At 34.6% G+C, this 26,341-nt stretch overlaps 1 protein-coding gene across 1 annotated transcript; it reads right to left on the bottom strand.

Annotated features, from left to right (window-relative positions):
* Window positions 1-451: 451 nt before the first annotated feature.
* On the bottom strand, window positions 452-24,624 carry LOC115924148 (nose resistant to fluoxetine protein 6-like). Its single transcript, XM_030985981.1, has 11 exons — window positions 24,366-24,624; window positions 21,395-21,491; window positions 20,604-20,696; window positions 18,375-18,546; window positions 14,744-14,859; window positions 13,756-13,821; window positions 8,932-9,045; window positions 6,986-7,154; window positions 5,811-6,000; window positions 4,808-4,950; window positions 452-577 (listed from the first exon to the last, which is right to left on the bottom strand). Exons 1-11 carry the CDS (start codon window positions 24,505-24,507, stop codon window positions 452-454), a joined length of 1,428 nt encoding a protein of 475 aa, XP_030841841.1. The 5' UTR covers window positions 24,508-24,624.
* Between the last annotated feature and the right edge of the window lie 1,717 nt (window positions 24,625-26,341).

Genomic DNA, 26,341 nt, shown 5'->3' with positions numbered 1-26,341 from the left:
TAAAAATTCTTAAGAGCATTCAAACAAATTTACAAATCCAGTTACACACCCCCCCCCCCCCCCCCCCCCCCCAAAAAAAAAAAAAAAAAAAATCGTAATTTTTTTATTGATTATAATTATGAATTTTATATAATACACATATTACATTGATCCAGGCTCAATTTAACTTGGGCTTTTAGTATTCAATGAATACATTCGCAGTGCTTGGCTATTTTAATAAATTGCCCACAGACCCTGTATTTCATTGGGGGGGGGGGGGGGGAGGGGCTAAACTAGAGTCTTATATATATCTCTTAAACACAATTTCCCAATGAATAAGACATAGCTGTTTTCATATTGAAAATACATGACTTGTTAGAATTACTTATGAAAAGTGAATAAGACATATACAAATTTAAAAATAGGTAGGAAATATCACTATACATGTAGGTGAGCTCATGAAGTACATTGCTTATGCCTTGACTGCATGGGTCTGTAACATCTTCTCCATGTTTCCAAATGGAAACTCTACCAAGACACACATGGCCAAAGCACAGGAATGCGCCAGGAGCACAATTAAGGCCGCAAACAGGTGACTCTGTGATGGTCAATAACAAAGAAGGAATCAAGATATTATTACGTAGAGGTATCATGGTGTAGTGGATACATCACCAGACCGTGGATCACATGGTTCACGATTCCAGTCCCGCCGTAGGAATAATCTCCTTTGGCAAGACATTGAAGCCCAAGTCCACTCCAAAAATAACTTACCTTCAATAGAAGCAGAAAAATCAGACTAACCAATCAAAAAAAGTCTGACCAAAATCGGAAAACTAATAAGAAAGTCATGAATTTTTAATGACATTCAGAACTTTGAAGATCACTAGACAAATTGGCAACTCACTCATAAGTCTGTGACATCACGTTCTCACTATCCACTAATTATTTTCTTTATATTGACGATATAAACTTCCTATTTTCTCCTTAAGAATCTCATTTCTTCACACCAGCATCCAAGTTCGATTAAAAGTAACATTTTTTTGTGTGGATGCACTAATAAAGAGTAATTTTTTTTCCAGTTAAATCATGAAAACTGTAAATTTTGATAAACTATTTATATAAAAATCAATAATTATGAATATACAATATTCAGAAAATGGTATAAATTCTTCAAAGTTCATAAAAGATTTTGTGAAATGTCATGCACGCAATATGATACAAATCATATAACCTTGGCAAAGGCATGGGGAAATCAAGTTTAAGGGAATAAAAAGGGAAATTAATGGGATTAAACCATATAGAGCAATTGATAAATAGTGAGGACATGACGTCACAAACTGATAACCATCTTGGCAATTTGTGTTGTGATTCTTATTGTTCCATAATTTTACAAACTTTTTCAAAAATTCATCACTTTCTTATTAGTTATCGTTTTGCTCAAACTTTTTTTGATTGGTTTGTCTAGTTTTCTGCTTTTATTGGAAGCAAGTCATTTTTCGAGTGGACTTGTCCTTTAATATACATTTGCCACTCTCCAGCCAGGTGTTAAATGGGTCCCCGGTAGGATGTGAATTTTAATACTGTTGGATTGGCCTGGCTTGAATACTCCCCCAAGAGCGACCATGTGCACTATCGTGTGCGGTTTAGCAATTAAATCCAATGACGGGCCGGGGTAATAATATTTACAATGTAAAGCTCTTAGAAACGTAGTATTAAGCGCCATAAAAATGTTACTACAGTCAAACCTGTCTATAGCGACCGCCCAAGGGAAACACAAAAAGTGGCCTTTGTAGACAGGTGGTCTTTGTTGACAGGTTCCTTTAGTACATGATTTGATGAGAAACCATTTTCAAGGGAAACAACAAATGTGGCCTTTGTAGACAGGTGGTCTTTGTAGACAGGTGGTCACTAAAGCAGGTTTGACTGTATATCCTTATTGCTTTAGCTTTTGATCTGTGGCTCAACAACTCTGGGACAAAGCCGTACATTTCAAAGTGATTGCACTTGAGTTGACTGCTTGAAATACATCTGGGCCTCACTACATAAAACTGGCTGTTGAGTGATGTTGCTATGGTAGTTAATATTGATGGCAAATTTACCATCATTCGTAATGCAACAGGGCCCAGAGCATCGTTTCATGAAACTGTCATATACAGTGCGTCCCAGAAAAAACGAAACCCAGAAGTATCGATGTTCTATCATAACTTACTCACAACTATAATTAATGAATGATACATATTTGGAAAGCTTAGAGTCTCCTCTTTCATGTGATGCTACTCAGATGAAGCATATGTCACGCATGAGTGATTAAAATCAATTTGAAGGAAGGAAACCAAAAAGACATTTGGCGGGCGGTATCTGAATTTCGTAGAAAAATTCCCATATCTAGAAAAATTCCCATATCTAGAAAGTTGAGTTTCTGCCCTTTCATATGACACCTCAATCAGGAAAAATGAGCAAGGAATGACAAAGTTCTGTTTGTTTAAAGTAGTGCTTGCATTTCCATAATTTTATTAAACGAATTCGTTTTCACTGGCTGCCTGCCGTATCAATAAACGAAATTAACAAAAGACTTAACTCGGTTTCGTTGACATTCAGCCGTAGACGAGAGTCTTCATGCATGGCTGATTGTCAACGAAACGGAGTTAAGTCTTTTGTCAAATCTGCTTTTTGCTACGGCAGGCACCCAGTGAAAACGATTTCGTTTGTTAAAATTATGAAAATGTAAGGGCTACTTTAAACAAACAGAACTTTGTTATTCCTGGCTCATTTTTCTTGATTGAGGTGTCATATGAAAGGGCAGAAAATGAACTTTCTAGAAATATGAATTTTTCTTTGAAATTCAGATACCGCCCGCCAAATTACTTTTTGGTTTCCTTCCTTCAAATTGCTTTTAATCACTCATGCGTCACATATGCATCACGTGAGTAGCATCAACTGAAAGAGGAGACTCTCAGCTTTCCAAATATGTATCATTCATTAATTATGGTTGTGATTAAGTTATGAAAAAACATCGGTACTTCTCGGTTTCGTCTTTTTCTGGGACGCACTGTATAATAGTACACGTTTACCAACATCCCATTGAAATACGTGTTAAATTCAATTCACGCATTTCAATGCGTTGTCAGCAAAATTATACTTGGTTTCGTGAAACGCTGCCCAGAAACATATCCTAATCTTTCTTTACATTTCATATTGGGCTACCCCAACCAAACTAGACCTCTATACGATCGTTTCCCGATCAGCTCGACCTTTACTCGAACAATACACGATCGCTCTACGATCGCTTGCCTACTCGATCACTTTACAATATTTTTTGACATGCCAAAAATTGTTGTGTAGGAAGCCAGATCGATACCGATCAAGGTAGACCGACCCCGATCAAGGTAGACCGACCCCGATCGCCCTTTCCGACCGAGCCCGACCAGGCCAAAATAGCTTGATCGGGCTTGGTCGGGTTGGTTTGATCGGCAGTGGGAACCTACCATAATGGGCCAGGATCTTGTTTGCCATGGAAACAGCAAAGACCAATATCATAAAGACATTCAAGAAATCAACTCAAGCTAGGCAATTTCATTACCCCATTCTAAATAGAAATCCTGGGGGGTGTTTCATAAAGCTGTTCGTAAAGTTTGTAATAATAGTAATAATAATAATAATAATTCAACATTTTTATATAGCGCACAACACATAGGCAAAATTGCATGTCTCTATGCACTTTAAGAAAAGAAAAGAAAAATGCACTGAGTTCATGATTCTGATTGTTTATGAAGTGGTGAAGAGATATGTGGTTTTAAAGGATCCTGTGCTTTGTATAGGATCCTGTGTATATGAAGAGCCAGATAGCATGCCCCCAGTTTTTTCTGATATTGTCAATAACCTCAATTAAATTATGGCAAAAAATATACTGTACATTAAAAATGTTTGTTATCATTTAAAGAATGTTAATCTACATCTGCACAGTTTAACTTTAGTTGATGTATTTAATAATGATTGAGCATCCCATCTGGCTTTTCATATACAAGTCGTTCGTAAAGTCATGCGTAACTTTACGAACAGATTTATAAAACACCCCCCCCCCCCCTGTACAGATTACTTAATATGTCATTGTCATGTCTGTACATTTCAAACGGTGCTGCACATGGCTACTGGAATAGGGTAAGTTTGGTGTTGCAAAGTCTTTGTAATTGCATTAAAGCCTACTATCATTACGAGACCAACCAGTCCAAATAATTCACCCCTTGCTGAAAATCATTTAATTGTATTTTGAGTTGTTGTTAAGTTGTGCATAAATAAATAATAATAATGGGTTCTTGTATAAATAGCACACATGTCAGTCAGATTTGACCCTCCTGGCGCTCCCGATTATTACCCTGGCTTTAGCACGGCTGCCATCGGCGCTCTGGCATTTCAAGGAATAAATTCCTACCAGGTACCCATTTACTTCACCTGGGTGGAGTGTGGCAAATGTAGATCAATATCTAATTGCCAAAGGACATTCAAGTGCGGCGGCGGGACTTGAACCGCGGACCTTGTGATTGACAGTCCGGCGACGTATCCACTTGACCACAACACCTCTAAAGGGACTGTAAATGTCATAAAAACAAACATGATTTTTATTCTAGCAAACACTGGAATGTATTCCCCCCCCCCCTCCCTCTGAAGCCTAATTTTTACCAAAAAATAATAAATGGATAATTCAAAAGAAGCCTAGTTATTTTCTTTTTGAGTCTAGCTAGTAACCTGCTCATGCAGCTGTAATCTGAGGTCTGTGAATTTGAGGATGGTATTTAAAAAAAACTTGAATTTGCTAAGAGTAGAGACTTACCAATGTTATAATTGACCAATGAATAGGAACAGCTAAGCTGTAGCCATACAGGCTCTGTATGACGGGGTGTATAAGGTAGGTTGAATATGTCAATCGACTGAGGGGCACCCAGAAGTTCCACGACAAAATGTCATTGACCACTCCTGGAAAGAGTAAAAAGCAATGGCATAAAATATTATCATTAAACACACACAGGAGATGTCTCTCTCAACTTAACATTAACATAGCCAGCTTTGCACAGGTATTAATGACCAGTCCTGATTTTGAATTGTTATGACAATTCATGTTATATTATATACTGTTGTATAAAATACTTGTAGTATAAAATATAACATAAGTTTCAGAATAACACCCCTGAAATATTAAAAACTGATGCTTAAGTTTATTGTTTGCTGATCACCAGAAGCAGGGGTAGTTCCCATAATTGTCCAAAAGATTACGCCAAATTTCTTCATTTTTACAGTTCCTAAGAACATTATTTTAGACATGGAAGGGGAGTGAAATTGTCCTTATATTTTCCAATGGATATTGCACCAGCCCTCCCACAGCTCCAAATGGTGGGGCCATGGCCATTCTCTTGGTCAGCCAATGAGAAGGGTTTTGACTCTATCCTTCGAATATGAGCACAATAGGTCCACAATCAACGTCTCTCCAAGAAACAGTGCAGGAAAAATGTCTTTTCTGTCTGTTGCAGTAAAGTTGTGGAAACAGCTACCTACTATTGTGAAGACTGCTTCTTCCGTCGAACAATACAAGAAACTTCTAAAGTCCCATTTATTTTCTTACAGAGGATAATGGACCGTATTGACTGACCCTGTCTTTTTCAAGTGATATGTTATTGTTTAAGTGACCCCAAATATGTGGAACAATGTGTGCAATGCTGTGTAACTGCAAGGAAAACGTGCTATATGAAATAACTTTTAGATATTTATATGCCCCACTCAAAGATTCTTAGTGGTAAATGGCACCAGGACAACTGCAGATTTCTAGCTCTTCCACATACCTCCGTATCCATAATGGCAGGCGAATATGACCCAGGAAAGAGCCAGGGCCCAGGTGAAGCGGCTGAATGTAAGGTACATGATATCAGCAGCGCGAGTCGTTATGGATGCACCCCTGTTCGCATCATAGAGACCATAGACCACCGCTATGCCCAAGGCGCTAGCAATGGCCCAGCCAGCTGCTACAAATACCTAGGTATGAAATTACATAATTATATAAACATAAATGTATATGTTGGACAATCATTTTATATCTATCATGGTGATTTTGGGTTAATCAGTCTACAATAGTATAAAAATGAACTGTTTGTCTACTGCCTGTGTCACAGTCGAGAATCTCCAGATAAAAACACAAATATACAAACAACAAGACTTTTGAGTGGCAAATGAAACATCTGGGTTGTTTTAAACACCAAATTGTGAATTCATTTTGTCTCTCTCTGTATCCTCTGTTTGTTTTTTTGAAATACAATGAATAAAAAAAGATTAAAAAAAACAAAGTCTAAAGTGAGTACGGGGAATGAGAATACAGTACATCTGAATATGCGTAACTTTATGCGCAGCCAAAGATCTGATACAGTGGAAGATTCTTATCTGTGACCCTGGCTCATCTGGAAAAACTTTACTACCAGGAGAAAAACTTTACTACCAGGGGGTAAACTGAATTGAATTAAAATGCATTTAAAAGTGATTGAAATGTAAATAGTGTCTTGAATGGTGGTGTTATTGTAAATATAGATACTTGCGCAGCTATTTTTTTAGAGTACATTTTGCACACATGGAAATCACTTAAATTAAAGGCTAAATTTTTCTTTTATCTCACTAAATTAACAGATTTTGTTGGAACAAGAATATGATCCTTCAATCACATTTTAGAATATTTTGTTGACAGATTTCTTCGAATTCAACCACATACCGGTACAGTAAAAGACTTGAAGTTTTTAATAGAACCATAAAGAAGACACGATTAGCATTTTATGCTATTTTCTGGTCCCTATTATTCATCCGAGATATTTGTTAAACATACATTTATTATTATTATCATTATTGTTATATTACTGTATTTAAACGTTTGGATAATAAAAACCTCAACTCGACCACTCTGAGCTAATCGCCTTTCGTTCTTGCTCTCTAGCACTTAAACAAGAGAAGTCTTTTATCATTTGGGTGTACTTACTGGAGATAGTTTAATCTTCTTGTTTCCAATATCATACATGACGTAGCCCAGGGCCATGCCCACAAGGTATGGTGGGATACGACAATATGGTTTGTTGTAGACGATTCCCTGGAAATCTGTTGCAAACATGTATCCAGTACCAGGAGCAGTGACCGCCATACCTCCCGTTCTGATTTTGAATACACAAGGACACAATAAGATTACTTGAACAATACATTTATGTTAAAAATAACAAATTTGTATCATTTGATAATAGGTGGAAAAACATCGTGTTGCTTTTAAAAAAAAAAATTATCTTGTATAATCAGCTATAGTCTTGTTTTTTATTCTATTGGTTATATTATGTATGTATATTCACATATGTTTTGTTATGTTTTGTAATGTCGAAAGCAATATTGAATAAAGATGATTTTATTAAAGAAAAAAAAAAAAAGATTACAGAACGCAATTCAATATGGTGAAAAAAGGCAGCATGAATAACATATATGTAGAATTCTAGACCCCAGCAAATAATGAATTCATATTTTCACCTAAGCTAAATGGTAGTAAAATCATTTCAAGGGCAATCCAACCCTTACAATAATTATATTTATATGAAAAAGGAAAAACAAGAAAAAACATAGTGGTGGAAGTTTGAAATAATTCAGACTAATAATATTGGAGTTATGAATGTTTAAAATATGAGATCACTAGCAAAGTCTATGCAAATGGATTGTGATAGAGTCATGGCCATTGCAGCTCTCCTGTATGACATTTACAAAAATATCATAAATTTATATTTCTAATAAGCGTCTTCTCCCTTCGTACACTACTCAAAATATGTTATGGATAAAGCATATCATTATTCATCTAAACAGGACCAGCCCTCCTGAGTCATAAGTTTTGAAAAATTGACATTTTAGTCATTGTGTGTGTTAAAACAAATAAAATGGGAAAGTTGTCCCATACCTTCATCACTGTGACATTATCGATTAGGCCAAATTTGAAGTGCCCACACATATAGTGATTACAATTTCTATTTGACAGATAAGTTGTCTGTTCAGGTTGGATTTTCCTCTTAACATTTTACATGGTTCATTTTCAATGCTCTACCCAAAACATCCCTGGAGGGTTGAATCAATAAGTAAATGACTTAATGTACATTGTATGTAATATCGCTGATGAATAAGCCAATAAGGTTTATTTTCATTATTATTCCTTAAATTTACATTTTTTTACCAAAGCAGCCCAAACTTCATGTATATTTCAATAATTTCATTAATGCAATGTTTGATCCATTAAAAATCAAGTTACATAACAAGGAAAGCCATTTATTTTAGTAGTTAATTTATTGGCAAAGAGAATTCCAGAAATATTGTGACTTCATAATTCACTACAACAGTATTTTTCTTTTACTGCTACATTGTCAAAATAAAAAGCCTCTGAAAACTATATAGATGAGAAGCAATATTGTTGAAAAGTTGAAAAAATAGCAAATTTTGAGGTAAAACCAATGATTTTGAATATCTCAATGTGTTTTTTTCTTTTTAAATTCCTGGCATCGAACGCAATATAGTCATGAAACAGAAATGGATCCAATGTGTGCAGAAACTTATGCCCATTCTACTCATACATCAGGGGGGTGTTTCACAAAGATTCCAAATCGAACTTTACTTTCAGTTGGACTTAAACATTATGGATAGCCATTTGTAGCCTTAAAATAAAATATATTCAAAAGCACAAAAAAAATCCAAAAATGTTAGACTTTTCATAAACTCCACATCAAAAACATGCATCTCCTTGAAAATAGAAAATATGAATGATTTAAATCAACATTGTGAGCGTTTTTAAAATAGCTTTTATAAAATATTTCAAAGATGCTAACGGCTCTGCATAAGTTAAATTTAGGATCTTTGTGAAACAACCCCCTGGCATATTTTTAAGGTCTCTGAAAAAATGTGTCTCACCCTTGGGCTAGAAGTGCAGCCTTGAAGTCCGGATTCTGATAACAAAGCACTGCAGTTGTGATGAAACTAGCCACACATGTGGTGATTAAGACTACCATTCCTTTAAGACCGTACCTATATGAAACAAAGAAAATATACACTCAACATTTATTTGTATGAATAATGGATTTCGTAAAGTCTCACGTTAATATATATGAAAGATTTTCCAGCAAGTTCCTCATTCTTAACAATATTGTCATTATCCTATGACCAGGGATATGTGAGTTTAAACTCTCATATGCGCTGCTATGACCATGCAATCTTAATGCAGTAAAATGCATTTCCTCCACGGAATTATAATCTATGACTTAACATTCTATTCCGAATTTTTTTTAAACTAATAATGGTCTTTATACCCTGATTATTACTATTTTTTTTACTGTTGTGTTTACAATTTTACCATTTGTAATAGTATATGCATATATCGGTATGTGATTTTGAATGTGTCTTTAAATTGTGAACAATTCATCCCCTCGCTGCTTTTACACACTCTCTTTCAACCAAAAATAAATAAAATACATATTAAAAAGAAACACTGATTAAAATTAATACTTCTCTCCCGCATATAAACACCTCAGCTTGCCAAACTTTTTTGTAATGAGAAAATATGGATCGTTAATGCTTGGCCAGTTCCTAAAGCCCCACTGCACTACTTATAGCTACTTGTGCCCACTTTATAGCAAACAATTCTAATTGGTGCCTGTTGGTCCCCCATGATCCTCTTTTTGTTATGTTAATTTAGAGCTGATTTGATGAGATAACCCCGTCAGTGACCTTGCAGGGACGTCTAATCCCTTCTGGCCAAACTAGTGCAAAGGGGCTTTAAATCCTCATTTGCAACTAAGATAAACAGATATACAGTGAAACCTGCATAATTATACAGACCACTAAAGGTAGGGATGTTAGACTAAAAATTGAAGTCCATTAAATCATGACAATTTTGCACTGTATTTGGAGAACACAATTTATCATTCAATATGGAAAAAAAATGGAGTCAAAATATAAATCGATTCTCGAGATATTAATTTTTTAATATTTTTATTTAGGGGTATTTCCTGAAGTTTTTGCATAGGAAATTGCAATGTAAGCATGGCACCGAGTGTAATTTAAGTACATAGTAAAGAGTACATACCTCAACATTGCAAGCATTGTTTGATGTGCCATATCTCAAAAAATATATCTTGTTTCTCATTGAAATTTCAACAGAACTTTTCTTCATTATATTCTTTTTATCAACATTTTTAAGAGAAACCTTGAAATTAAATATATTGTTGCCATGGAAACAAAACAAAGAAAATAAGAAAATATTTAAAAAGTAATATACCGGTATTTACTTTCCAGATCAAATTGCTACTCAAAACACTTTGCATTCTAAGATAATGGCAGGGACATCTTTCCACAACATTTTTAAAATTAAAATATAAGGTTGCCATGGCAACAAACAAAGAAAAACAAAGAAAAACGAAGATTTAAAAAAAAAAATATCTCAGGAAAAATGTTTCCTGATAAAATTTGAGGATCGATTTGAGGATCTGGAGGATCGCTGATTTTCAAGTAAAGATTTTCAAATAATCAGCGATACAAATATAAGATGATATTTCAATGTAAACTTGGATTAAAATTCTGGCAGTCATGGTGGAAAAATATATCAATTCCAAGTACATGTAAAATTGCTTTTTGATAAAGGAAAACAAATATGGTAAATGTCCAGAAAACCTCTTGTAATGTTACAAATGTATCAGGAGAATAACACCTGTATACTTACAATTACAGCTGAGTCACTAGAATTGCTCATTTCTACGTAATTTCCCTCGAAACAGTGTTTAGTTTCCCTTGAAACATTGTTTTAATAATTTCTTGCATTTTATCTTTTTTAAAGAGGGAGTTTGTACACTTAGAAGAAGAGCCACATGCTGGCGCTTACAATGGAAATTTCCACGTGCGCGCACGTGGCCATTGCGGCTTGATGATAACATCACGCTTTTCTTTCATTTATACTTCCTCCCGGCATTTCACTGGTACACACATTCAACATTTCAACTTCTTTTTCTATAATAAATACTGAGTTATTGCTTTAATAATGGAGTCTTTAATTATGAAAAACTTATATTCAACGTTTGTAGTCGATCAAAATTCTCAATTTATCCATGGAAAGTAGTTTCTAGCTGCAAATATTTCGTTCGGTCCGTACGTGTTCAGCACAGAATCACCAGGGGTTGAGGGCGAGTGTCAAAACTTACGGTTGTTCAGTCTTGGGTAGTATACATCGGAAGTTTGTGATTATCTGTAGATGATCCTGAATGAATTTCCCTTAGATTTTTGGCTCAAAGATAGCTTGGATATCACTTATAAATATACTAACATTGACTTTTGCAAAAAGTTCATTTTTATAAGAAAAAGATTGCTATAAATTGGAACTTTTTTTTACTGCTCAAATATATTAAAAGTATGGGGTAGGCAAAAAAGTCAACGCGCATGGTCAACTTTTCTAAGTTTCATGAATGACATGTCCAAATTTGGGCATTGTGTGACCCCGGGATCACCTCCAGATTTCGATGTAAACATGCACAGTTTTTCAGAGAGTCACAGAAAAGCAGTGCCATGGCTGCTGCAATGCCTTTCAAACGCTTGCAAAGGGCCAATGGGCGAATTAGAGCTCATCTTTACTGCCATATTTTGATTGATTCTACGATTCTACTTGTGAAGAAAATGCTTCCAATATTGGAATACAACTTTAATCTACGGTAATTCTTAATCAATTAGTTCTTTCCTGCTGATTTTGATTTTTAATGAATTTTTAAAGATTGCATGTTTTTATTTCGACTACAATCACCGTTGGCTCGTACGCACATTGATGGCTCGATTTCAGGATTGCAGCGCGAGCGTCTGACATCCCTACTAAAGGGAGACAAGAAAAGTAGTCTTTACAGACAATTGATCTCTATATGTACAGGTTCCTTTAGTACTGGTTCAAATATGACAAATGACAAGGCACAGGAAAAGGAAAATGTGGTCTTCATAGACAGGTGGTTGCATGCTATAATGCAGGATTGACTGATTGTTACAAAGATAAATGCAGTTCATGTCAGAAACTTTGAATCAATATTTCAGTCAAAATGTTACAGGTCACATAATACTTGAATCATAGAAAATCTTCAAACATGCATAGAAAATCTTCAAACATGCATAGAGATATAGTCCTACATGTACATCCCTTCAATATTAATAGTTGTATAGAAGCCCCTTGTGTCTTACATAATAGCCCAAGAGAGTTAATAGTAGGTTAAAGGTTAGAATTATATCTCTTTCATAGTGCTTCTATCGGAGTCGCACCGATGAAAATACCGATAGAATTTGCCTGATGTAAACAAAGGTGAAACTGCCGCTTCCCATGCTGTCCCTTTTATACTGCCGGTGAAATTCACTCGCTGTGGCGAGCCCCGGCAGGAAGTGAATAGTTATTGTGCAATCGCTTGTTAGCTGCTGGCGCGTGCTTTTTTGGATTTGGCAGACAGTGCAGTGCATAGCTGGGTTCCAAAAAAGTGCCAGTACACTAGCTTTAGCCGGAACAAGATAACAACCTTAGTCCGTTTTCATCTGTGTTTTCTCCCGAACCAATTCATAGTGCCGTTTAATTGGAGTCGCACCAAAGAAAGAGAATTTCTCCTGCTCAAGATTGAGCAGGAGAATTTCATCGCATATTTCTCTTCTTTCAGCGTTTTCTCTTCAGCACCATTCATAGTGGCCGTTTCATCGGATTCGTCCGGATGCATCCGATGAAAATCAGGCCACTATGCCGAAAGGGAGATGAGTGTATATACTCATCAACAAAACATGTTTTGCTCTTGATGTAAGGGGTTCCATGTTGCTATACCATTGTCAAACCAATTAAGAGCTTCAATTTTTTCTTTAACAAATAATTATACAACACCTACGTGGATCCTTGTCATTTGATTGGAGGATTGTTGGTCACATGATATTCAATAGATGGTATATTGCACGGTCGTGCATTTTTGGTTATATGCGCCGTGCATTTTTGGTTATATGCAGACTGCGTACCTCTCAGTCGTGCGCGCGCGTATCCCTGCGTGTATCTGACGCGAAGGCAATCTCAATGTAATCGAGAAGGCTTGACTCCAACTTTAATTTATCTTTAATATAAGGAGTAAAGCATAATTTGTTGATTAACGTTCTATTAGATCTTCTTCGATGTTGTATAAAACAAATAATGAATGTTTTTCATTCGTTCAATAGTGCAAATATTTTCATTCGTTGAAAGATTAACGTTAATTCTATTCAACTCGGCTGACGCCTCGTTGAATAGAATGTTAATCTTTCAACTCATGAAAATATTCGCACTATTGAACTCATAACCATTCATTATTTGTATATTATTGCACTAAAAAACACCCCATGGACTAGCTGTAAAACATCTTCTAGAGTAGACTACTTAACGCACACGTACGCACTCGCATAGAATAGGGTGTGCATGCATGGTACCCAAGTCAGATTTGGGTTCTTGGCGAGCCCTATATGCAGAGTTTTTTGTTATCCTTTAATTTCTTCTTTACTCCTCAACTGTTTACCTATAGAATGCCAGGTAAAGTTTGTTTTTAGGTTCATTTTAAACATTCTACCTATATACAAATTATATTTCCAGGTGATTGGAAAAGGAAAAGAATTCGTTGGGCCAGTGGGACATACTTTTGTAGACACAGACCATATGAGACATTGATGGTCTGTGTCTACAAATCATTAACACCAGAAGTTTCCAGTCGTACATACCAATACATGGGAATGAGAAGAAGAGGGCTAATGATGAAAAACTGCATGTCGTTGGCCAGGTACCAGCTCCAGGCTATGCACTTCATGGATATAGATGTGATGAATTCATGCAAAATGAGTTTTAAAGATAAAGTTGAGTTCTGGTCATGTGATTGCATTGTGAAAGGGTGTGGAATCAATCAAAAAAGGTCGATCATCTAGCATATAGGCATTGGTGTGTACATCAAGGTTCTGGAATCATCAAAATTATAAGAAATTTGGCCCATGCAGTCTCGGTAAATTTACAAGTACATCAGAGAGATGTATATGGGACTACACGAACATGTGGCATAAAAATCCGTCCTGATTGTTATGCTGTTACATGCCATGTTTAGAATATGAAGGCAATTGAAGAGCCATGCTTTGCAGGGAACAAATTTTATCTGATATTCTTCCACACTTGTATAATAACAATAACGCTCACAAATTATTGGTCACCTCTTCCCAGAACTCAACCTTCTCTTTAAACAGTTAACCATGAGTCTTAGTAGTGCAGTTTAAGTCTATGTGCAGACAGAAAGAATGAAATTTAATGGAAGTATAAACCAAGGAAGGAAATGTTAAAGTAAATACAAGTTACTGAGAGTATTTAACAATAGTCCAGTAGATATATGCCATGTACATGACCTGGAAAAGTTGATAAGTACAAGGTTTTTTTGTTGATTTGTGTTCTAGATGGGTATTGAAGTAAATTCAGCCAAGTTGCCAGCTTGGCAACCTTGGGCAACTTTTTTAATAGCCATATTAGCATAATCATCTAATTAGCATATGTGCAATATGTAATATATCTCAATCCAGGAAGCCTGAAAACATGGATAATACGACTTTTCAAGGGTTTTATATACAAATTATATTTCCAGGTGATTGGAAAAGGAAAAGAATTCGTTGGGCCAGTGGGACATACTTTTGTAGACACAGACCATATGAGACATTGATGGTCTGTGTCTACAAATCATTAACACCAGAAGTTTCCAGTCGTACATACCAATACATGGGAATGAGAAGAAGAGGGCTAATGATGAAAAACTGCATGTCGTTGGCCAGGTACCAGCTCCAGGCTATGCACTTCATGGATATAGATGTGATGAATTCATGCAAAATGAGTTTTAAAGATAAAGTTGAGTTCTGGTCATGTGATTGCATTGTGAAAGGGTGTGGAATCAATCAAAAAAGGTCGATCATCTAGCATATAGGCATTGGTGTGTACATCAAGGTTCTGGAATCATCAAAATTATAAGAAATTTGGCCCATGCAGTCTCGGTAAATTTACAAGTACATCAGAGAGATGTATATGGGACTACACGAACATGTGGCATAAAAATCCGTCCTGATTGTTATGCTGTTACATGCCATGTTTAGAATATGAAGGCAATTGAAGAGCCATGCTTTGCAGGGAACAAATTTTATCTGATATTCTTCCACACTTGTATAATAACAATAACGCTCACAAATTATTGGTCACCTCTTCCCAGAACTCAACCTTCTCTTTAAACAGTTAACCATGAGTCTTAGTAGTGCAGTTTAAGTCTATGTGCAGACAGAAAGAATGAAATTTAATGGAAGTATAAACCAAGGAAGGAAATGTTAAAGTAAATACAAGTTACTGAGAGTATTTAACAATAGTCCAGTAGATATATGCCATGTACATGACCTGGAAAAGTTGATAAGTACAAGGTTTTTTTGTTGATTTGTGTTCTAGATGGGTATTGAAGTAAATTCAGCCAAGTTGCCAGCTTGGCAACCTTGGGCAACTTTTTTAATAGCCATATTAGCATAATCATCTAATTAGCATATGTGCAATATGTAATATATCTCAATCCAGGAAGCCTGAAAACATGGATAATACGACTTTTCAAGGGTTTTATATGACAAGGATTCATTTATGACACCAATTTTTATTTCTAAGTAATACAATTTGTCTTAAAAAGCATAATTAGCATAATATGTACAATATATGGACTCCATTGTCATTGTTTAACTATAAAGCCTAAGAATGGTGCAATGCAACATTGTAAATCACTTTTGAAAGATTAATCATTAATTCATGGGAAGATATTCTATGTTTATGTAGTATAATTAGCCTAATTAGCATAATCATCTAATTAGCATATATGTGAAATATGTAATAATGTTGTTAATCTTAATCCAGGAAGCCTGAAAACATGGATAATATGATTTTTCAAGGGTTTTCCATGACGAGGAATTCATTTATGACACCAATATTTATTTTTGAGTAATGCAATTGTTTTAAATAGCATGATCAGCTAATTAGCATATGTACGATATATGGACTTTATTGTCATTGTTTATCTATAAAGCCTAAAAATGGCGCAATGCACCATTGTAAATCACTTTTGAAAGACTACACATTAATTCATTAGAATATATTCCATGTAAATGTCGTATAATTAGCCTAATAGTAGCATATACACTGTACATGTATGTGCCATATGTTATAATGTTGCTAATATTAAACTAGGAAGACTGAAAACATGGATAATATGACTTTCCAGGGTTTTCCATGACGAGGGATTTAGTTGTGACACCATTTATTATTTTTAAGTAATGCAATTGGCTTAATATGTAATTATTGTACTAATATGCCTAATTAGCCTATATGTAGAATATCAATTATTTGGGTCTCTATTTAGCTTCACAAATCGTATGTCCAATGTGGTGGTTATCTTGGTCTTAAGGCAATGTTGTTGAACCTCATGAAATGTCTAGGAAATTACGAGGTCATCATACGCATTGATGGTTGGGCTTCAGTCCTAGGATTTAGAGAGACTGTCAGAAACACACTGAAGATGGTTAAAGCAGATGATAATGATGGAATTGATGATGTGGTGAGACAGGTACGTACATAGGCCAGGGATGTTGAATACAACAGTGCGAACTATGATCTGTCTATGTTAACCAAAGCCAGAACCATTGAGTGTACAAGCCCGACGTTGCTCAAGCTGGTGGCAGAATTCCTGTATAAGTCATATTATCCATGTCTTCAGGCTTCCTGGATTAAGATTAGCAACATTATTACATATTGCACATACATTCTAATTAGGCTAATTATACTACATCTACATGGAATATCTTCTCATTAATTAATAATTAGTCTTTCAAAAGTGATTTACAATGTTGCATTGCATCACTTTTAGGTTTTATAGACAAAAATAACAATGAAGTCCATAATATATCGTACACATGCTTATTAGCTCATTAATGCTCATTGTGCTATTTAAGACAATTGCATTACTTGGAACCAAAAACTGGTGTCATAAATGAATTCCTCGTCATAGAAAACCCTTGAAAAGTTGTATTATTCATGTTATTAGGCCTCCTGGATTGAGATTAGCAACATTATTACACATTGCACATATATGCTAATTAGATTATTATGCTAATTAGGCTAATTATACATGGAATATCTTCTCATGAATTAATGACTAATCTTTCAAAAGTGATTTACAATGTTGCATTGCACCATTTTTAGGCTTTATAGATAAACAATGACAATGAAGTCCATACATGTATATTGTACATATTATGCTAATTAATGCTATTTAAGACAATTGTATTACTTAAAAATAAAAATTGGTGTCATAAATGAATTCCTTGTCATATAAAACCCTTGAAAAGTCGTATTATCCATGTTTTCAGGGTTCCTGGATTGAGATAAGCAACATTTTTACATATTGCACATATGCTAATAAGATGATTATGCTAATATGGCTATTAAAAAAGTTGCACAAGGTTGCCAAGCTGGCAACTTGGCTGAATTTACTTCAATACCCATCTAGAACACAAATCAACCAAAAAACCTTGTACTTAACAACTTTTCCGGGTCTGAAAAACTTCTACAGGACTACAAGGCTTTAACATACAGAGTGAGAAAGAAACACAATTATTTGATCTATTACTGGCATGTGTATACAGTACAAACAGTACAAAGTAAATTTTGCCCAAGACCAAAAACAATTTCAAAATAATTGCCTCTCACAAAACAGTTTGAGGGATGACATCACATTTTCTTTCTTAAACTAAATGTATAAAAATTTGTTTAAATACATAATTTTCTACATAACATAAATCGCTATGTGCTCAGCAAAAGGGCACCATCATGAAATTCAATCAATTTTCTATTTTGTAGACTTGTAATGAAAGGATAAAGCAACAAAACTAAAAATGCAATCGCGGGGTGAGTGTGGCAAATGTAGACCAATGTCTTTCCACAGGACATTAGTGCCCTGGTGGGACTTGAACCGATGACCTTGTGATCGACAGTCCGGTGATGTATCTACTCGACCACGGCACCTCTACCATCATGAAATTCAATCAATTTTCTATTTTGTAGATTTTTAATGAAAGGATAAAGAACCAAATAAATAAGTTACAACCCAACATATAATTTGGAAATTGTATATTGTACCAAAATGTCCTTTTTAGTGTAGATGTATTTCAAAAAAAGGACAAACTTAAAAAGTATATTTCTAGAAATGTACTTTCTGCTAGTCTTGCAAACTTTGCGCCCTTTTGCTGGGCGCAAAAAAATGACATTTAAAACAGCATTACTAAGTACTTACATCCTGCTCCACCCCGGGAGGGACAAAGTTATTGATATATAGGAGATCTGTCCACCACCAAGCCCGGCAGAGGTCAACCTTTGCATCAAAACGATATGAAACAGGCCCATGACTCATAGTGGGTAGGAAGAACATCCAGATTAGAATCACCATAGCCAGGGGTGGCGTCAACCTGATGAAAAAAAAGAAAATAAAGGTTTTGTTCACCTATGCCGCTGTAACAGAACATAACAGAACACCGCTGCACTTCTCATCACTCGCACTAGAAAGCAAGATCACATCACTGCAGTCATCTGCACCCTTGGCTCTTAATCCCTCGACGCATCCAATTCAAGATCCTTCTCCTCACGTTCAACATCATCCATCATCGCGCACCCTCATACCTGATTGAACTGATCTCACCCAAATAGACTACCGACATGAACCTTAGATCATCATCCAGACCCCAGCTCGCACCCACAACCGCTATGGTCACAGGGCCTTCTCAGTCTGTGCCCCCACTCTTTGGAACACTCTCCCCGCCCATATCCAGGACTCACCCACCGTTGACATTTTCAAAAAGAATCTAAAAACTCATCTATTCCAAAAATACCCAAATAAGTATAAAATAAGTTTGAATTAGTATTACAATGCCTATACCTACACAATACATTATGTCTTTTTAAATTGTTGATATTATTAATATAATATTATATGTTAACTTTCCAAGGAATTCACATGTTATGTTAATTTCTTTAGTAATGTAAATTTGTTAAGTTATGTTAGTAACATTTTGTTTTCTTGGTAATTGAAGTAATGTTAATTCCATTAGTAGTATTGATTGTTCTTGAAGTAATCTTGATTTGTGTACAGCGCTTTGAAACTTTTATGTCACACGCGCTATATAATTTTTTTGTATTATTTATATTATTATAAACTGGAGAGGTTTTTAAGCATACTTTAATACCAAAACATACAGCACTTTACACTTTACCCTTCCATCCCCACTTGCCATTCATTTAGTACACAAAAAGATGAAACTTTCTTTAAAAACTGCAATAGTTTCCTGTGGCATACGTTGGTTTAGTGGTGGTTATTTTACCTGACTGATAAGAAAGCTTAAATGCTTGTTCGTAAGCAACCAAAGGACCGATGGCTTTAGGTCCTCTCTGAGGGACCTGGTAATGAAGATTAATGCCTTACCAAAGAGCACTAGGGCATCGACTTGGTTTTGAACACGAACCTGTGAATGAGCGTCAAGAGGCTTTGATGTTTGGCCAAGTAACTTTTTATTCAGATGATAAAAATTGTGATAAAATAAAAAATATGATAAAAATTTTACTTTGTAATCAAGAAACTACATAAAATATAGAATTAAGTGTGCGGGCACCTTGCTACCTAATACATGATTTATATAAACAAAACTAGAAATGCGATCGTTGGTTGAGTGTGGCAAATGTAAATCAATGTATTGCCAAAGGACATTTATGCCTTGACGGGACTCGAACCTATAATATATATAAATCATTATGTGCGGTCAATTTGATACACGGATGTCATGAGATTTGGGCATCACGTTGCCAAGAATTATCCCGTTTCTAAATGTTGCGAGCAAAACATTATGCACCAATGGACGGACCTATTGGCATTGTGCAACACAATGGCTTAGCAAAGTCACCAATTTCTGGTTTTGTTTAGCTCTATGACAAAACTTTTATCACCGTTATAGATTAATCTTGCATGGGAAACAGTTTAATATTCTTGAAGTCTTTGGTTTATCTACGCCATGAAAAATCGCGGTACTGGGATATTATTTGTATGGCATAAATAAAACAAGTTAAAGGGGAAAATTCATGGTCTACTTGAAAAGCTAAACAGAATACATTACCATCTATGGGGAGTGTTTCACAAAGTCGAACATAACTCTAACTTGGACTTAAATATTATGGAGGGGCCATTTGTAGTCTTAAAATAAAATTTATTCAAAAGAAAGTATTTTAGACTTTGCATAAATTCCACATCAAGAACATGAAATCTCCTTGATAATAGAAAATATGAATGATTTGAATCAACATTTTATACCTTTTAAAATATCTTGTACAAAATATTTTCAAACATGCTAACAGCTTTCCATTAATTGTTAAAGTCCAACTAAGATAAAATTTCAACTTAGGATCTTTGTGAAACACCCCCTGGGGGCACAATCGGATATAGCCCACATATTTTTTTTCGTTTAGAAGTGGGACTGACCTGATGTATCTGTGTAAGTAGAGCCATCCCCAGGAAAGTTTGCCATCATTGTCCTTCATCTTCTTCAAGGCGAGATATGACAAGAGAAGACCACTATCAAAAAATGAAAACATGAAGTACATCATGAGATTTTGGAATCATGTTGTTAAGCCTATGAAGTGACATGGTAAAAAGCATCAAAACAAAGTACAATATATACTTGCAAATAAATCTTAATCTCAATCTCAATCGTCCAACCTGCTTTTCCATCTGTACATCATGTATTTGATTACAAGTTCCTCTTGCTTACTACATACATGCTGTTTGAACAGAGAAAGAAAACAAGAATCAATGAAGAAAGGGTGCATCATAGTTTCACATGAGGCATAGCCACGTCAAGCCATACAATTGCAGTATCATCTTGTCAATTATGGCCCCTACATGGCATTTCGGGGCATTATTACATGCTTTTGAAGTGGCCTCCATTATTTTTCACGAAAAATGACCCATTTTTCACAATTCACGGGTTTTGGGGTTTTTTTTGTGCAGATTTTGAAAAAAACTGACCCATTTTTAATAATATTTTTGTTAAAAGTGGAACCCATGTTTAGGATTTTTGTGTGAAAAAAATGACTCACTAACATGTGAGTATCTCCCTCCCCTCACCCCCCAGGGATTGGCTTTTGTCTTGAAATTACATGGCATTACGTGGCAGCTACAGCATCATTAATTTTAAAACAAAATCTATATAGCGCTTGCAGGCTAGATTTTACATGAAAGTGTGACTATGACATGATGTATTGGCTGTTTACCTGAGCAAGAAGAATGAATCAACAGCAAATGGTGCAGAAATAATGACCTGGAAGGTGATATCCTGAATGTAGTTTTTCAAGGCAAGAAAGATATTTTCTGAAGAAAAAAAAGGACAATGAGAGAAAAATATAGTACTGCAAATTAGAATTTTGTTTTCCATAAAATATGACAAAGCATACAAAAAGTAAAAAAGATGGCCAATATATGTACAGTGTTTGTAAGTGAAGTCTACCATTATGTGATAAGACTAAAAAAAACTTTGAAATAAATTGCAATGACATTAGAAATTACATTGTTAACATTAAAATATTCTTGATTCAGGTTTCTGATAGAAAACTGGTTGAGCCTTTCTTCCACTCAAAAGCAAATAATACAATGCACATTTAAAAAAAAAATTATCTCATTAATTCTGGAAACCCCTATCTTCTTAACAAAAACAACAACAATGATGATGATGATGATGATGATGATGATGATGATGACGATGATGATGGTAATGATAATAATGATGATGATGATGATGATGATGATGATGATGATAATAATGATAAATTGATGATGATGATGATGATACCGATAATAATGATAAATTGATGATGATGATGATGATAATGATGATGATGATAATTATAATTGTAAGGATCAAGATATAAGAAGCCAAATTTAGTTTTTGTTTTGAGGATACCGTAGATTGACTGGAATTGTTGTACAAACGTAGCTAGGCTTGTCACATGGAAACTACAGATATGATATGATGTGGGCACGGATTCAAGGAAGGAAAACTTTGTTTTACCTACTAAACTACTACTACTATTGCTACTTTGTACATTCCGGTGTATGGAATTGATTGGAGTTCAGTTGAGTGTTAATAAACAAAGAACCATGAAATTACCACATTGTCTCAAGGATCATATGTAGATATCTCTACAATAATGATGATGATGATGATGATAATGATAATAATGATGATGATGATGATGATGATGATGATGATGCTGCTAATAATGATAAATTGATGATGATGATGATACTGATAATAATGATAAATTGATGATGATGATGCTGATAATAATGATAAATTGATGATGATAATCATGACGTGGATGATGATGAAATGATGATGATGCTGATAATGATGCTAATAATGATAATGATGATCATGATCATGATGCTGCTGCTGATGATGATGATGATGATGATGATGATGATGCTGATGATGATGATGATAATGATGATAATGATAAATTGATGATGATGATGATACTGATAATAATGATGATGATGATAATGATAATAATGATGATGATGATAATGATAATAATGATGATGATAATGATGATGATGATGATGCTGATGCTGATAATGATAAATTGATGATGATGATGATACTGATAATAATGATAAATTGATGATGATAATCATGACGTGGATGATGATGAAATGATGATGATGCTGATAATGATGCTAATAATAATGATGATGATGATGATGATGATGATGATGATGATGATGATAATGATTATAATGATGATGATGATGATGATGATGATAATAATGATAAATTGATGATGATGATGATGATACCGATAATAATGATAAATTGATGATGATGATGCTGATAATAATGATAAATTGATGATGATGATGCTGATAATAATGATAAATTGATGATGATGATAATCATGACGTGGATGATGATGAAATGATGATGATGCTGATAATATTGCTGATAATGATAATGATGATGATGATCATGATGCTGCTGCTGATGATGATGATGATGATGATGATGATGCTGATGATGATGATGATGATGATGATGATAATGATAATAATGATGATGATGATACTGATAATAATGATAAATTGATGATGATGATGATACTGATAATAATGATAAATTGATGATGATAATCATGACGTGGATGATGATGAAATGATGATGATGCTGATAATGATGCTGATAATGATGATGATGATGATGCTGATGATGATGCTGATGATGATGCTGATGATGATGATGATGATAATGATAATAATGATAATAATGATGATGATGATGATGATGATGATAATAATGATAAATTGATGATGACGATACCGATAATAATGATAAATTGATGATGATGATGATACTGATAATAATTATAAATTGATGATGATAATCATGACGTGGATGATGATGAAATGATGATGATGCTGATAATGATGCTGATAATGATGATGATGATGATGATGATGATGCTGATGATGATGATGATGCTGATGATGATGATGATGATGATGATAATGATAATGATAATGATGATGATGATGATGATGATGATAATAATGATAAATTGATGATGATGATGATGATACCGATAATAATGATAAATTGATGATGATGATGATGATGATGATGATGATGATGATGATCATGATGATAATGATAATAATGATGATGATGATGATGATGCTGATAATAATGATAAATTGATGATAATGATGATGATACCGATAATAATGATAAATTGATGATGATGATGCTGATAATAATGATAAATTGATGATGATGATGATAATGATAATATGATAATAATGATAAATTGATAAAGATGAGATAATCATGACGTGGATGATGATGATGAAATGATGTTGATGATGATGATGATGATGATGATAAGGCCTAAAAAAAAAAGATGTTGTACTGCCCTTTAGATGCCCCAAAATGGGTCGGTCGGTCTGAAATCTCTCTCTTTTTTTTTTTTTACTCCCACTTTGGGCTGATATTTCTCAGTTTTGAATGCTTTAATACATTTTTTTCTTCTAAAAAAACGGTAATAACAAAACACTTTTTAAAACAGCCGACCATAGATTTCAAGATTTTGGGGTCGGTCTCAAAGGGCAATACAACATGTTTTTGTTTTAGGCCTAACAATAATGATGATGATGATGACGTTAATGAAAGCAACAACAATGATTAAATACCTGATAAGCCAGCGTTCATCACCATGGAGAATGAGTGACCCAAGATGACCCAGGTAATGCTAATAACCCGGATCCCATTCAAACAGGGGATGCCTCCTGCAGCCTGCTTGGTGCTAAGAATCCTGGGAAGGTTGCGAGGCATGGAAAAACAGAGAAGAAACTGCACCCACAAACCTGGAACGATGCAAAGATATGTTTCCGTATGAGTACACGTATAGTCATAGTTGTGAGAGACGATAAAACATAAAGAACTTAACCAAACACCTGAAATTTGAAATAAATAATTAAAGATACATATGCTTATTAATTACTTCTCTATCATCCCTTTTTTTTAAGGCAATTGTCTCTATTTTCTGAAGCCTAAAGTACATGTAGATAGATCATTTTTTTAAAGTAATAAAGGAGTGGATATGGTGCACCTACTTGTGTGCATGCATGACTTTGATTTGCTTAGAAATGTTAGGATTAAGTGCCCTACATATAAGTCTAATGTTTATAATATTAATATACCATTATGAAGTATCATAACATCACATTTCTTATTACATTGAAATATATCACAAAATGTGAGTCCTCTAATGAATTGCTAATTTCCAGGGCAAGGTTGTAGACAGAAAGAAACAAAGAGAAAAGAGAGAGGTATCCATACACAGAGAGAGAGATAGAACAAGAAAGAGAGAGATAGAAAGAGAAAGGGAGAGTGTGTGAGAGAGAGAAAGAGGAGACACATGGGAGAAAAACGGGCAGTACAAAAAATGGGTTGAGAAAAAAAGATGAAGAAAAGGAAGAGGAAACAAATTCAAAGAGAAAAATAAAATAAAAGGGGAGAAAAGAATTGACGAGATATATTGACGGAAAGTAGAGGAAAGCAAGAGAGAGAATGGATGGATGAACAGAACAGCCTAGGAAAAGTGCATATGTAATACCGGTGAATAAAAGAAACAAGAAGAACAGGAAGAAGAGGAAAAGGAAATTCTGATTTTTAAATAAGAGAAAGGAAGAGATAAATAATAATGATATTCAGTTCTTGTATAGAAATTATTACCCTAGCTTTAGCTCTGGCAGCTGTTATCAGCCCACAGTGCATTCCAAGGAATAATCCTACCAGGTACCCATTTACCTCACCTGGGTCGAGTGTGGCAAATGTAGATTAATGTCTTGCCAAAGGACATTAGTGTTTTGATAGCTGTTGGCCTAGGGTTGATTCACTCAAATCCAACTAAACTAGTACAATACAAGACAGGGACTACATCGTGTTCATGTGTCTAAACCAAAACTGATGAGTCTTAAAACTCTTTATTACGTCACAATCTTTCGTGCGCGCTTACAGTGTAGCTGCTCCTAATGAATATTTATACATATTCTTACATCCTCCCTTTTTTGTAAAAGATGTGGAGTGACATCATTATTTAAAGGATATAACCATATTACTGTCATGGATACACAAAACAAATAATTGTGGTTATTGAAATTTCTGTCTTAGTGCAATCTTTAACTTTAACATATCAAAATCATAAAGCATGAAATATATAGTCGAATGTTGAACTAGAACATAACTTTGGTGTACAAATAAGATTAAATAGCTCAAAATACAATCTTTGCTATGTAGTATATCAGTTGTAACCAGTTTTATGATTAAAATATCAACAAATTAAATGCTTTTTTTCTTCTTCATTTTGTTTTGTTTTTCTAACACAACACTAGAGTACTTATTTACAGCTGTCTATTATACATAATGTAAGCATAACACTTTTCAAACTAACAAACTCAATCTGATCAAACTCTCTTGGGAGTGAAATCTTAGCAAAATAAAACATTATCAGGATATTTTTGACTTAAATTCTTGATCATACTAAAATGTTCCGCAAAACTTTGGCTAGACATCTTTGTCAATCAAATAATTTCAACACATATGTATATTAACTTGCATTAGTTTTCAACAAAATCACAGAATCATCTTTTTTGCTTCAAACATC

Source organism: Strongylocentrotus purpuratus, unplaced genomic scaffold, assembly GCF_000002235.5.
Source record: "Strongylocentrotus purpuratus isolate Spur 01 unplaced genomic scaffold, Spur_5.0 spur5_contig_837, whole genome shotgun sequence".
NCBI classification, from domain to species: Eukaryota; Metazoa; Echinodermata; class Echinoidea; order Camarodonta; family Strongylocentrotidae; genus Strongylocentrotus; species Strongylocentrotus purpuratus.
Note: the sequence above shows the minus strand (reverse complement) of the source record. Positions and strands in the feature narration are given on the sequence as shown.

Excerpts from the sequence above, each read along its gene's own strand:
- LOC115924148 (XM_030985981.1), bottom strand. The coding sequence starts at position 24,507 with ATGCCTCGCAACCTTCCCAGGATTCTTAGCACCAAGCAGGCTGCAGGA. Across the intron at positions 13,822-14,743 it reads ACTTCTGGTGTTAATGATTT|CTGGTACCTGGCCAACGACA; the intron begins GTAGACACAGAC and ends CATAGCCTGGAG. Across the intron at positions 578-4,807 it reads ATTGGTCAATTATAACATTG|AGTCACCTGTTTGCGGCCTT; the intron begins GTAAGTCTCTAC and ends TGACCATCACAG.